Source organism: Arvicanthis niloticus, chromosome 12 (assembly GCF_011762505.2).
Source record: "Arvicanthis niloticus isolate mArvNil1 chromosome 12, mArvNil1.pat.X, whole genome shotgun sequence".
In the NCBI taxonomy this organism is placed as follows: domain Eukaryota; kingdom Metazoa; phylum Chordata; class Mammalia; order Rodentia; family Muridae; genus Arvicanthis; species Arvicanthis niloticus.
The window spans coordinates 69,207,994-69,221,955 of NC_047669.1; the positions used below are offsets into that span (position 1 = coordinate 69,207,994).

The following is a 13,962-nucleotide window of genomic DNA, read 5'->3' on the forward strand; positions in this document are numbered from 1 at the left end:
GTTAAGTAACGATGAGGATTCACACGAATGTAAAATTTGTCCTAATGAGAATTTGAAAATATAGTGGAACTTACTAGTATGCATTCATGGCACATGTTAACGAATTTCTGTGTGACATGTCAATCGTATGTACATCTATTTAGAATTTTATTTCTTTTGAGTGAGCAGGGTCCTCTTAGCTATCAGCCAGAGTATGCACTTTATTGAATTTCTGTTAATTACTGAGCAAATACAATGCCCATCCAAAGTAATCTGTGTGTTTGAAGAATATGGAAACAAAGAGTAAGAAATCCTTTAGTTCACAGTTTACTAATATAAATTAGTGAAGATGCTGCCTAGTCAGACATACTGTTTACTTACTACGGAGATTATAAGACCAAAGAACTTGTTCAACGACAATCTTTCATGGTTCTCGGATTTTACATGTCCCCCCCCCATAATTAATTAGGGAGTGATTTGAAAACTCATTAAAAGACAATTAACTTCGATTCTGAGCCATAGCGTTTTAGACCACACATTGCTGATATAGAAATAAGAATTAAAAACTCATAGAAAACTAGTTCTTTAAAAATGATTTCTGGAAGTAGGAATTTTTTTTCATGTTATATTTAGAAAACTTCTCCAAGTGGACCTGTTTTCCTCCTCGATGGGAGGAAAGAAGAAACTCAAATCTGTCCTCTGTTCAACCTCATGTGTCACAAGCAGGGTGTAGGGGGCTGGTCTTCCTTACCGGTTTGTTAATTCTGCCAGCCTGGTCTCCAGCCTCGCACCCTGTTCTCTCGCATGGAGCACACCTCTCGGAAGGGAGCCTTTGTCTGCACGGCTCTCACATGCTTGGGCTTCTTACCACGAAACAGACAAAAGGGGAAATAAAAACAGACAACCGGGAGTATTCCCGCTGACCTTTTCTAAAGCAGTTTACAATTTCCAAGGAGAAGCAAAATTAATGGGAAATGTATCTTTCATCCACACGTGACAGGTAACTGACGCGTAGTACATCTCAGGGGTGAGGTGCCCATGAAAGTCACAGGACAGTCAGTGTCTGCAGGAGCATCTGTGTTCCACATCATCGCTCTGTGTTCCACAAACAGAAGTAGCCCGGCTCTGTGCCACGTTGACTGACAACATTGCTTTCTGACAATGGGACCGACTGATTGCTTCTTTTTCTTCATGCAGCCTCTGCCACCTTGTCACGACTCCGTAGAGTCCATGCAGGTGTTTAAACAGCACTGCCAAATAGCAGAAGAGTACCATGAAGTCAAAAAAGAGATCGCCTTGCTCGAGGAAAGGAAGTAAGTACCTTCCCGCCTACTCTCCAGAGCAGAGATGGGGGAGGAGCCGGGTGGGAGTGGAGGTGTGTGGAGGTGGGGGTTGCAGGGTGTGGGGGGATAGGGTGAGGGTGATAGAGGGTGTGAGGGTGTGGGGGAGTGAAAGTTTGGGGACGTGGGGATGCCAGAAAGGAGGGGTTTTAGGAATGAGCAACAGACCTTGGGCGGACCAAGTGCTTTTACCTGTGCACTAGAAGAAGAGCTGTGGGTGTGCAGCCACTCAAAGCTCATTTATTTTTTAAATAAGAAATTTTAGTTAAAGAAATTCAAATTGCTATAATGCCACCTCGGGCCATGCCATATTCTTCATGGTCCTAACAGAGTTGGCAGGATACTTTGGCTTGGTGTGAATTTTAATTTATGTTTAAGCAGTACAGGTCCCACATTTAAATGGAAACCCTTTTTAGAGTTATATAAATGTATTAGTTGACTAACTGCATTTTATATTAGAGGTCTGCTATGGAAAGTTATACAATTCAAATAATTAGTTATGCAATTCAATTCATTAGAGCATTTTAATTTTACTGGCTCTTCATTTCACAGAACTCACCTCAGTTGCGCTTGGTTTTTCCAATATCTGTCCCTTTTTGTTCCTGAAAAGCATCATTAGACACCATGCCAACATCTGCTGGCCAGTTTGTTCTTCCATATCAGGGAGATCTGTTGGTAGTCTTTACACCTCTGACTAAGAAGTGAGTCCATGAAAACATAGCTAGAGAGGCGTTTCCCAGGGTTGAGTTCCTGAAGCCTTGTCTGTATTGTCTATACCTGCATGCTAAGCATGTTCTTGCCAGGGTGTGAGACAGAACTCAGAGGCATGGCCGTTCTAAACCCTTCTGTTTCTTCACCTTCAGCTTCCTGGAGTGACACAGTATATTTATTAGTTAATTTCCAAATGAAAGAAGGGGAATGTGTTTTGTTTTGGGGAATCTTAGGACTCTTTTGAGACCCTTAAATATAGTGGTTGGACACCTCTACATTTGTAGATTTGGGTAGCAGCCTACCCACATTTACCAAACAGACTCAGCCTCCTCTAAATTCCCTGCTTTGCTTCACGTCACACATAACACTTCTCTTGGACTCTTGGCTGTAAGGGACTAAAAACTGTTAGGAAATCAGAAGAACAACTTTATAAAACTATGGCTTTCTTTTGGGTTGGAGAATCTTGATAAGCTGTCCAAAATATTTGGATTGCATTTGTGAGTGCAGCAGGGACGTCTGAGAGTGCCCGACGTTGCAGGGAAGGGAGGATTTAGGATCAGCAGCAGCCTGCAACTGTATTTTCTGGGCTGTGTTTACTTGTGTGTGTGCACACTTGAAGTAAGTAGGTACAATGGGGAAAAGCCTAGGGAAATAGCTTCATTTAATTGATATGGTGGCTCCAGGTCATATCTTCTGGAGGATTTTGTTATTTAATTTAACCTCATATATGGCATTTTTATGGGAATGTAAGATCACCCACTAAATTATATGTCCTAAAAGTTTATATTTTTGTGTGGTACATTTTGAAATATGGCAGGATGGTGACATAAGGATGACTAATGTCTGTGCTCTGATACTTGTCCTTTCTTTGTGTTGAGAAAAATGATAACTTGTGGGCACCACCACAGCATCGGAATAAGAAAAGGCTACATTGGCTTCAGAAAGAAGCAGCTAGCTGGTTTGGGAGAAACTTTATATAACCTTCCAGGACCACAAAGAAGTTCCCTACCCCCAACACACACACACACACACACACACACACACACACACACACACACACACACACCCAAGGGACTCACAGGCTTATGTGTGTTTCTGTATAAGTCATCTTATCCCTTCATCACATGTAACTGCGTACTCTAAACAATTGCTACTTGTAATGTAGGAACAAACTATTTTACTATATTTTCCTATTTCATATAGTTTCTCAAGCCCCCCTTTTTTCCTTTTCCTAGTTCTTCTGTCTAGGTTGAAGATTTTTTGCTTCAAATCTTGGTTGGTGGAATATTATAATTGTTTTCCTTCCTGTTTTTTTTTTTTTTAAATGTATTTAAAATTAACAACAGCTCCTGCCTCTTCCTCTCCCTCCTGATCCTTCTCTCTCTGGAGATAGAGTCTCATGGCTTCCAGGTTGGAGTGAAATGTACTATGTCGCCAAGGATGACCTAAAACTCCTGGTCATCCTGCTTCAACCTCCTAATGTTGAGATCATCATAGACATGTGTTAGGGAAGTGCTGTGAATCAAACCCAGAACCTTTGGCATGCTAGGCAAGCACTCTCCCAACTGAGCTACACTTCCAGTCCCAACAGCCAGTTCTGGCCTGGATCCCACAACCTGGCAACCTCTATAGAACTTCCAATCTTGACCCTCTGCCTCAACTGCACTGACTCATTAACGTTCCCAGGACCCTGTCTGTGTCTGCTCCACAGGCAGTAGTTCCTCAAGGAGGGCCTATCCTATGTCCTCACCCACGGTGATCAGAACTTTTCTTTAGCAGTGAAGGAGCCACTGGAATGGTCCTTTGAACTTTCAGTATTCCAGTGCTATCAGTAGTCATGTTTAAATTTCTTCCCGCCTTTATGACTCTTTGTCGCTCTTACAGACACACACTTTCTTTTTTTGTTTTTGTTTTTTGAGACAGGGTTTCTCTGTGTAGCCCTGGCTGTCCTGGAACTCACTCTGTAGACCAGGCTGGCCTCAAACTCAGAAATCTGCCTGCCTCTGCCTCCCAAGTGCTGTGATTAAATTAAAGGTGTGCGCCACCACTGCCCGCCGACACACACACATCACACATCACACATACACACTTTTTTTAAAAGCATCTCTCTGTATCCTTATCACCCACCATGGAGCTGATCATAGAAGTCAAATACGAATTAGGTTGACCTAAGTTAGCCCGTTATAGGTTGCAGTAACAGACTCTGCATGCACATATTCTGTATTGCTATGGTCTTGTCTTTAAAAACACACAGTTGATGTCAGTAAGGGTCACTAAGACGAGCTGTCAAATCACCAACTGTGGTTGGTGTCATCGAAGTATGACATCCATCTCTAACCACTGTATTGGTTTTCATCACACTGTAGTGAACCAGTAGTTCATTTTATAACAGATTTTTCTGAACAGTCTTTGTTTTTCAAGTAAAATAAATCAGGCCATGTGGATCTGACCCAAGCAATTAGCATTCCATTTTAAAAGTGATTCTGATGAGAATTTGTCTCCCAACACTTCATAAACTGTGATTGACTTTTCATGCCTTTGGCAACTGGCTCGTGCAAGTGGGACGCACAGACGCTGAAGTGTTTATAAAAAGGTTTTCTTTTTGGAGTTGCTCAAGCACAGCCTGATGTTTGAACTTGAGGCTGCACTTTTCTTGTCTCTCCAGAGGAGGTCTCCCTGGGTCAGGTTTGGAAGAACTTACAATCACAGGAGAAGATCCTGTAGAAGTGTTCCTGGTCTTGGCTGTTGGGTGGACAAGATAGTCAAGCCTTCCCACCATGGGATAAATCTTATTCATTTACATTTCTTTCTGGCTTATGACTAATGTTAGATAGAATCAGTTTCTACATCAGGTGGACCGTCCTGGCCTGATTGCCTGTGATCATACCCCTTGTAATTGCATATATTATAACACACCATGTCTTTTTGATACATCTTATAAGAATTCTCATCCCTATACATAGCTCCTTTTGTACATCATATAGCTTTTGAAATCAAGCATTAGTTGCCAGACAGGGATAATTTAAAATATATGATTCAATTACAACCAGCTGTAAAGGTTGCTGAGTTCCAGACATGATTATATCTTGTCTGGTAGAGAAAACATTTCACCAGTCTTTATATGAACCAGGCTGAGGAGACTGACAGCATCAGGAAAAGGATAGAGTTACAAAAGATTAAAAGATACTTCTTACTGAAAATTTACTGTTTGACAATTCAGGGCTCTGCAATGCTTGCAGGGCTGAGTAGCTGTCATCATGGATGTAGATTATTTTCATCGGCCCAGAAGGAAATCTTGTGGTCCTGAGGAGTCCTTCTAATTGGTCCCCTTTCCTAGGCATTGTAGCAAACAAACCTATTTCCTATCTCTACCAGCTTATTGCTGGACATATTTTTTAAATGGATGTACTTGTACAATACGATTTTGATGTGATTCAGACTATTGCTACCTAATGTTTCAGGGTCCACCCAAGCATCACACCTCAGTACTTCCTTCTTTTAATTTGTGGATACTATCCCATTGTACACATCTTATTTGCCTTTCATTGGATAATGTCCATTAGTATTTGAAGAATGTCACTGTAGACATGTGTGAGCAGCTGTGCTCTGTTGTCACATGTCTCTGCTGGTGCTTGCCCTGCCCATCTGATGAGTAAACCACACTAGTGGACGAAGTGATGTGTCATTGTGGTTTTGGTTTACATTTTCCTGATGGCTGTGATGTTGCACAACTTTGCATGCACTTCTGGGCCAGTTCTATGTTTTCTTGGAGAAATATTTATTTAGATATATTGCCCAGTTTTAAGAGGTTTTCTTTTTGTCGCTGAGTAGAAGGAACCTATACTGTTTGTGGGTTCAGGTGAAGCACGAGAAGGGGAAAGCCACAAACACCATAAGACCCACATGTCTATGTCTATGTATCTTATTCAGATACACAGCGATGATGGAAACAGTAGCTTATCCAGGGAACATTGAATGTGGGAAAGGGTACTTATGTTACTTGTAAAATTTTACTGTAACAATAGCCCTCTTAACTCATTCTGAAATTGTCAACAGTCTTCTATGTCTACATAGAAACGTTTGTTGCCTTAGATACTTTTCTTTCTCTCTTTTTCTTTTGTAAGATTTATTTATTTTATGTGTATGAGTCTTCAGACACACCAGAAGAGGGCATCAGATCCCATCACAGATGGTTGTGAGCCACCATGTGGTTTCTGGGAATTGAACTTAGGACCTCTGGAAAAGCAGTCAGTACACTTAACTGTTGGGTCATCTCCCCATCCCTGCCTTAGATTATTTTCAAAGACAGATGTTTAAGCCAAATTCTCTCTCAAACTTTGGAGATGGAGAGGATGTCAGTGGGCCACTGTCCTAGAGTCAACAGAGAAATGCCAGTTTTATCTGCACTTTTCCACTCATGGGGGCGGGTGAGCTTTGAAAAAGATTGTATGGTGTGAACACACAGAGAAACAAACCTCTTTCTCATACTCCATGGACATGGGACTTAAACATTTACTCAGTATAGAAATTGGGTTTTCATTGTCATAAAGAAACAGTAAGAGAGGTATTATTCCACGGGTATTTCCAATAGTGAATAGGCATATGGTACAAACCTCCTGTCTTCTCTTTCCCATGGTGTCTTATGCGTACACATTGCCTCCTGGTATAGTATGGGATTGGAGTTTATTTTCCAGCGGTGAAGGTGTATTTCCTGAGACTAAGACACTAGTGAGAATAGACACACTGCCTGGTTTGTGCTTGGATGTAACACCTGTTGAGCAAGCGATGAAAAGACCCTGAAAATTAAAGTTGCAATTGATTGCTGATGGATGACTTTGTTTCTGGAGGCAGAGGAAGGGCCAAAGGATTTTTCTTTCATTTAAATAGCTAGCTTTGTGTGAGATATTAGTACTCTAGACACCATCAAGCTGTTAGACCACACTTTTCTTCTATCCCAGTGCTCTCCAGTCCCTTGAGTAGAATCTCATTCCCATCCGCCTGCCTGAAACCTTGTTAAAAGGGACATGGCATATATGTTCCCGTAATGACTATATCTTTAAGTAGATGTCCATTACTGAAGAGGAGGCAGCAGTGCCATCCCTAGGTTGCCGAACAAGGAAGCACCTTGATTTTTACTTCTCCCACCCCATATTTCTAGATCAAAAAAAAAAAAAAATGTACCATCAGTGAGTCAGCTCTTGGAACCTGAAGATTTTTCTACATTTTGAAATTAATTTCCACAACATTTTAATTTCTTCTTTACTAACACTTTCACCTCTCTCTCCCTCTCCCTCTCCCTCTCCCTCTCCCTCTCCCTCTCCCTCTCCCTCTCCCTCTCCCTCTCCCTCTCCCTCTCCCTCTCCCTCTCCCTCTCCCTCTCCCTCTCCCTCTCCCTCTCCCTCTCCCTCTCCCTCTCCCTCTCCCTCTCCCTCTCTCTCTCTCTCTCTCTCTCTCTCTCTCTCTCTCTCTCTCTCTTTTTTCCTTTCCAAGTAAAGCTTTTCCAGGTATGTGGCTTTGGATGAGGACCTCTGGTGGTTCCTGGTAGATGCTGAGGGTACAGCCTTCAGGCTGCTGAGATATAGTCAGGAAAGTGCTATGCTACAAGTTCTTAAGACTGCTGTAGCTGTGGCCTTCCCCCCGCATCACATGACACCGAGTGAGGGATACCATGAGAGCCCAGAAAAATCAAAAGTAGGACTACATTTTACCGCCGTGTGAATCGTGAATTCTTCTTGGAATCATCTAGTTTGATGTGCTGGGGCTTCCTCATGACTTGCTAATGAATGAACATAAATATGCCTAAATAAATAAGTCCTAAACAGGACGCAGCAGAATTTTGACAGTTTTTTTTTTTTTATTGGCTATGTATATAATTACTTACATGAAGCTAATTTAGAAAGCTATCAGCCAAGGCTTCTTGACTGTAGTAAAGAAGAGATTATTATTGACATTCTCCAGTACTGAGAGATGGAAGGAGACTGTCTCAGCCTTTCCTTGCGGTTATGAAATCAGTGATTTTGTGGTTGGTCATCTCTACAAATCAAAGATGGCAGACAGATGGCATCAGGGGATCAATGTAAGCCAGATAAGGAGTTGGGAAATTAGCCATCGTTAGACTCGCAATGAAGGCAGAGCTCTGTCAACCTAAATGCTCTGTGTGACAAGGATGCCATGAGGGTGGGAGGTGGACTAGTAGACCAGAGCGACCTGTCTGAGGATTTGCAACACTTCCTTGTTCAAACCCATGTAGGTTTTTTGCTCATTAATTTCTTCAAGATAGTTACAAGAGAACTTTTACTAATCAATATTTAATTATCGACATTTTCCGCCTTAACTGTGCTCAGGGACACAGAGTACTGAGCATTTAATCAGGACGGGCTTGATTTCTGTCCTTTCCTATTAGCTGTGTGGCTTTTTAAATTAAATGGAGCACCTTGAGTTAGAGTTTCTTTCTTTTAAGATACAAATGATCTTTCCCTGAAGTACCTTTTTCTTCAATTACTCATTTGTCAAGTATTTCTAGGGAGCCTGTTCTATTTTAAACATCTTGGGAGATCCAGAGATCAGCTGGAGCGCAAGAACCTAGTGTTGTGTGCCTACGTGTGTTCCACACCCTCCCCTGCCCTCCTGCTGGGTCCTTCTTTTATGAGGCTTGGTTTTGCTCAGCAGATACCAAATTCAGTGAACAGGGGAGTCTGTCAGACATAGGAAGAACATACTAGAATTTCTATTCTGATGTAATATTTGCCTTTCTTGGAGGTGACTTTTATTTTGATGGTTTCAAATGTCCAGAAAACTCCAAAGGAAATGTTACAATGCTCACATGTCTTCTACTGGATTTACTAATTATTAAACATTTCCCCAAATGTGCCGTGCTCTTCCTCAACCACGAGGGCATTCTTTTTTCTTGTATTGTCTAACATTCCTCATGCTGACACATAACGTGCTTGTTTTGGGTTGAGAACATACCTCAGACACGATGTATGCTTCTCACGGGGCATACAGCACTCATTTATGTCTGCAGAAGTGACAGCAGTACTCTTGACTTGGTCATCCTGGCCTCTCTTTTCCTCTACTTTTTGCAGATCCTCAGATTTTGCGGGAATATTCTTTGTGAACTGTGTGTTGAATGTGCTGTTCCTCACCCACCTGTTCTAACACCCAATGCTCTCTCACCTCATAGTCATATTTGGGTATGCTTTATAATATAAACTAACACAAGTATAATTCATGAATTAGTCTGGATTCCTGTCCACAGTTTTGTGTGTGTGTGTGTTTTTTTTAACCAATAACATTTTTTTCTTTTTATTTCTTAAGATATCATCTCTCTGTGTAACCTAGGCTGGCTACAAGTTCCTGCCTCAGGTTGCCAAGGTCCAGGATAACAGGCATGCACTCATCACGTCTTAATTTTTAACTAATGGTCTTAAACGCCCAAATGGCTCAGGAGATCTAAATGAATAGGATAGCCATGTCCCTGTCTATTTATAGATTATTAGAACATTACAGATAGGGTTTGGGGGTCAGAAAAGTTCCCTTGCTCCAGTAGCCTTGGACTTACTTCCAATATGAATGTGAATATTATTATTTTGTGCAAGCATATGCTTTCTGTTCTTCCTCTTATCTTATGTAGTATCAGGCTTAGTATAAGAATGTGAATGTTGCTTTTATTTCCTCAGATGAAGGCATGAGATAGATCAGCACCCAAGCCTTGTGAATACATGGCTTGGGTTGAGCCCAGAGTGTTTCCTTCTCTGTTCCAACTATTCCTAGGCCTAGGGCTTCCAGCTTCTGTACAATCCAATCTTCCAAGCTGACTTATTCAGTCTGGCTTCTCTCGTTCTGAGATTCTGAATTGTTCTTCCTGGCCTCATACTAACTTTAACAATCTGTTCTAATCTTCTGCTTCTTCTCATTCTTTGTCTCGTTATGTCTTCACCTGTGCCTAGATTGTTCTCTTTGAAACCTTACTCAGTAAAACTGTCCTGATAAAACTGACACACACACACACACACACACACACACACACACACACTCCACCACCACCTCTGTCCAGCTCCTTCTCTCTCCTTGCACTGGTTTTAAGTAGCCTCTCTTTCCTCTCTGTTCTTGTGAGAGTTGGGCGTATCCTATCTCTGACTCATTCTGTCAAATCTTTCTCTGATTTGTCACTTTGCCCCTCAATTAGATGTTACTTTGAAATGAGGCTGCTTCTTTTTTTGCGGATATAAAGAGAAAACTTTTAGGACTGTAGTCTTTCCTATGCAAGGGTCAACATCACGATCCAAGCAAACATGTGTCAGGATGCAGAGTAGTTAGGGCATGTTTCTTGTCCCATTTTCCAAACAGAATAGCATTTATTTATTTATTTATTTATTTTCACAAATCATGCATGTTGTGTCAGGCAGTGTAAATGATCTGGAGTTAAATATACAGGAGGATGCGTGCACATTGCCTAAAAATATTATGCTATTTTATTTGAGCATCAGCAGATCCATGAGGGTCCTGTATCCAGTGCCTGATGGACTAAGGGAAACTGTGTATGTGTGACTACTAGAGAAAGACATGGAAAATAATGTCCTCAAGATCAAACCCAGGACTGTGAGCTCCTGGCTAGTAAATGTTCTGTCACTGAACTCCAGCTCCAACCCCTCACGAAGATTTGTTAAACCCGAAACATAAGAAACAAAAGAAGCTAAACACTGTGTTTTAAGGACAAAGATTCAGTAAGAGACAGAGGAGCTTTCTCCCCACAGGACAGTAGGCAGGGCCCTGATGTATATACCGCATGAGCAACTGGTAGTCTTTTCATTCCTCTGTAAAGTAATAATATCAATAACTCATTGCAGCTTTTTTTTTACATTGGTATTTGCTTTCTCAGAAACAGAAATGTATGGCTGTTTTGTCTTTTAAGCAGTCAGCACTTAGTTTGTTACATTTAAAAAGAAAAAAGAAAAAGAAAAGAAAAAGATCACAGGCCAGTGAGATGCCTTAGCAGGTAAAAGCATTGCCCCAGAAGCTGGACCACCTGAGTTGGATCTCCAGAAGTCAGAGTGGAAGGAAAGAGCTGATTCCACTTCAGGCACACACACACACACACACACACACACACACACACACACACACACTGCATACACACAAATAATATATAGTTTGAAAGACCATTGTTTTGAATGATTGACCTATGTGTCTTTGGAATGTGTCTAGCATACTGGATAGGTCTAGTCGAGGTGCCAAAAGGTCCCAAAACTTGTAATTTAGGAGAAATTAAAACCAGAAGACCAGCGCTTAGGCATTGTGGTTCACAGCTGTAACTCCAGTACTTGGGAATCTGAGGCAGGAGAATTGTTGCACCTTTAAGTCCACCCTGGGCTACATAGTAAGTTCCAGGCCAACCTGGGTCTGCAGAGTGAGACCCTGTCCCATCCACGATTGATGTGAGTGTAAACTGTTGCAGCCACCACAGAAGCCAGCGTGGAAGCTTTTCAAAAAACTAAAAATAGATCCAGCCTATGACCTCATTGCCTCTCCTAGGCACACTCTCAAAAGACTCTGAGTCTTGCTATAGACCCTTGGCTGTCCACATTGCTCTCTTTCTACAATAGCAAGGAGATAGAATCAGCCTAGATGCCCATCAGTAGATGAACAGAAAATGAAAATGCACACAGTGGAGGTTTATTCAGCTGTAAAGAAAAATGAAATTACGAAACTTTCAGGAAAATGGCTGGGTTTGGAAAACGTAGAAAGTGATGTAACCCAGGTTTAGGAAGACACACACTGTATGTGGATCCTTAGCTTCAGTTGTTAAATATGCATATCCAGGAGGAAGGACGTGGGTAAAGGGAGGAACGAGGGAAGTGGCCTATAAGAGTGGAAGAAGAGAGGCTTGAAGTGAAGTGTGGAGAAAAGAGAATGATGTGGAAGAGGGCCAGAGGGTACAGTGAGGGAGAGAGGGTATTGCGTGAAAGAGCGGCCAAAGGGTAAGGTACGGGGTGTGTGTGTGTGGCGGGGGGGGGGGGGGGGGGGGCGGGGGAGGGGGGGAAGCCAGCTCGTGGAAGAGGAGCCAGAGGGTACAGTCGGGGCCAGAGGGTACAGTCGGGGAGAGAGGTTAGGGGGCATGAGGTGAGAAATGTATGGAATCCCATGCAGAAGGAAACCTGTTGCTTTGTAAGCTAATAAAACAATAAACTTAATACAAATACTTAAACTAAAAAGGGAAAAATAAAGATCCGTCCTTGGTGGCTGGAAGGGTAAGCAGGTAGATGCGCAGCGGGGAGAAGCACCGAACGAGCGAGCCTTGGATGCGTTTGCAGTAAAGCCTGTGGTTCTCCTTGCCCTGTGCCCTGCATTTCAGGAAGGAGCTCATCGCCAAGCTGGACCAGGCAGAAAAGGAGAAGCTGGATGCTGCTCAGCTGGTTCGGGAATTTGAGGCTCTGACGGAGGAGAACCGGACGCTGAAGATGGCCCAGTCTCAGTGTGTAGAACAACTGGAAAAACTCAGAATCCAGTATCAGAAGAGGCAGGGCTCCTCCTAACATCAGCCGATGAAATGTGAGCGAGGTTGCTGAGCGCTATGCGCTGGCCCAAAGGATTTGCATCTTAAGAAAGAGAGAGTAAAATGTATTGCTTCTCTTTATTACCCATATGGCAAATGTCTAGAATGAGTTTAGTGTTGCCTCGCCTCTAGCTTGAGAGAAAGATATTTTATTTTAAGTGAGGTCATTAATGCAAAGCTATCACCAGTATATATTTTCAGAGATCAGAGTTCTTTTTTTTCCCAAAGATATACATATATATATTTCATAGTTAGATATGATCATACTATACATTAGAGTAGAAAATAATAAAAGATAGAATGTTGACTGGCCCCACTGAAAATCATGAGCCGTAAAACAAGCCAGTCGAGTGTTCACTGTAGTTTCACATCTGTGCATTTTAAAACTTTATGCCTTTTCATATTTCAAGTCCACTCAGCTACAAACCATGGAGACCAGCGGTGCTCTGTAGAGTCAGATGTAACTGTTCAGTGGCTGATCGTCCTAAGAACAAACGTTTGCATAGGCTAAATGCTTTCTCATGAAAACATCAGCAGGCATATGCCCAAAGCTCACTGGCCAGTGCTCATTTGTGTAATGAAGAATCAAGGCTGGCTGGCTGGCTTTCTTCCCTCTGTTAACACACAGTGGACATGTTTGCCTTGGCCGAGCGTGTCTTTGGGATCTGGGTGTGGGGAAACTGGAAAGCTATCATTCAGACACTACATGCAGTTGAGCACCTATAAGACCAGTGAGAGGACATAGCTAGTGCTTGGCATCTCAGGAGATAGGGTAGATCAGTAAGGCTGACAGGAATGTGTGCTTGAATGCAGAATTAGAGAGTGATCTTCCTTCGTTCCGCCTCCTACACTTTCCTGCCTGTCTTTGTTTTGTGTCCGTTTCCATTCACGTGACTTCTTTTTCATTAAACACGGATCCAAAGTGCAGTCCTGTGTCTTGCTTTCTTCTTAATCCCTTTGTACTAGGAGTTGCCCTGGTTAGAGTTTATTCTCAGTAGTACGTCCTGGAAAAGAAGTGAAGTCCTTTTCCAGGGGGAAACTTAGGCTTCTCATCTAAAATACCCAGAGCACTAAACTGATAATGAGGTATGATGACCTTAGACCGAGACAGTGGTTCCAAACCAGGCATGATGTCACCTCAGGGTCTAGAAACATTTTCTTTCCTTTAAAAGAGTATTTATCAGCCGGGCGGTGGTGGCGCACGCCTTTAATCCCAGCACTTGGGAGGCAGAGACAGGTGGATTTCTGAGTTTGAGGCCAGCCTGGTCTACAGAGTGAGTTCCAGGACAGCCAGGACTACACAGAGAAACCCTGACTCTAAAAAAAAAAAAAAAAAGAATATTTATCATTTGTGTATTTGCGTTTACATACATGTGT

At 42.3% G+C, this 13,962-nt stretch overlaps 1 protein-coding gene across 2 annotated transcripts in view; it reads left to right on the forward strand.

Annotated features, from left to right (window-relative positions):
* Map3k7cl (MAP3K7 C-terminal like) overlaps window positions 1-13,512 on the forward strand; it is a 35,530-nt gene extending 22,018 nt beyond the window's left edge. The window contains exons 1-3 of one of the 2 annotated variants that reach the window (XM_034515233.2): window positions 730-979; window positions 1,177-1,292; window positions 12,385-13,512. In XM_034515233.2, coding sequence (XP_034371124.1) covers window positions 1,210-1,292; window positions 12,385-12,565 — 264 coding nt within the window. In that variant the 5' untranslated portion in view covers window positions 730-979; window positions 1,177-1,209 and the 3' untranslated portion in view covers window positions 12,566-13,512. Of the gene's footprint in view, window positions 1-729; window positions 980-1,176; window positions 1,293-12,384 lie in introns of those variants that run through there. The other variant, XM_034515232.2, reaches the window with a different exon arrangement.
* Window positions 13,513-13,962: the final 450 nt, after the last annotated feature.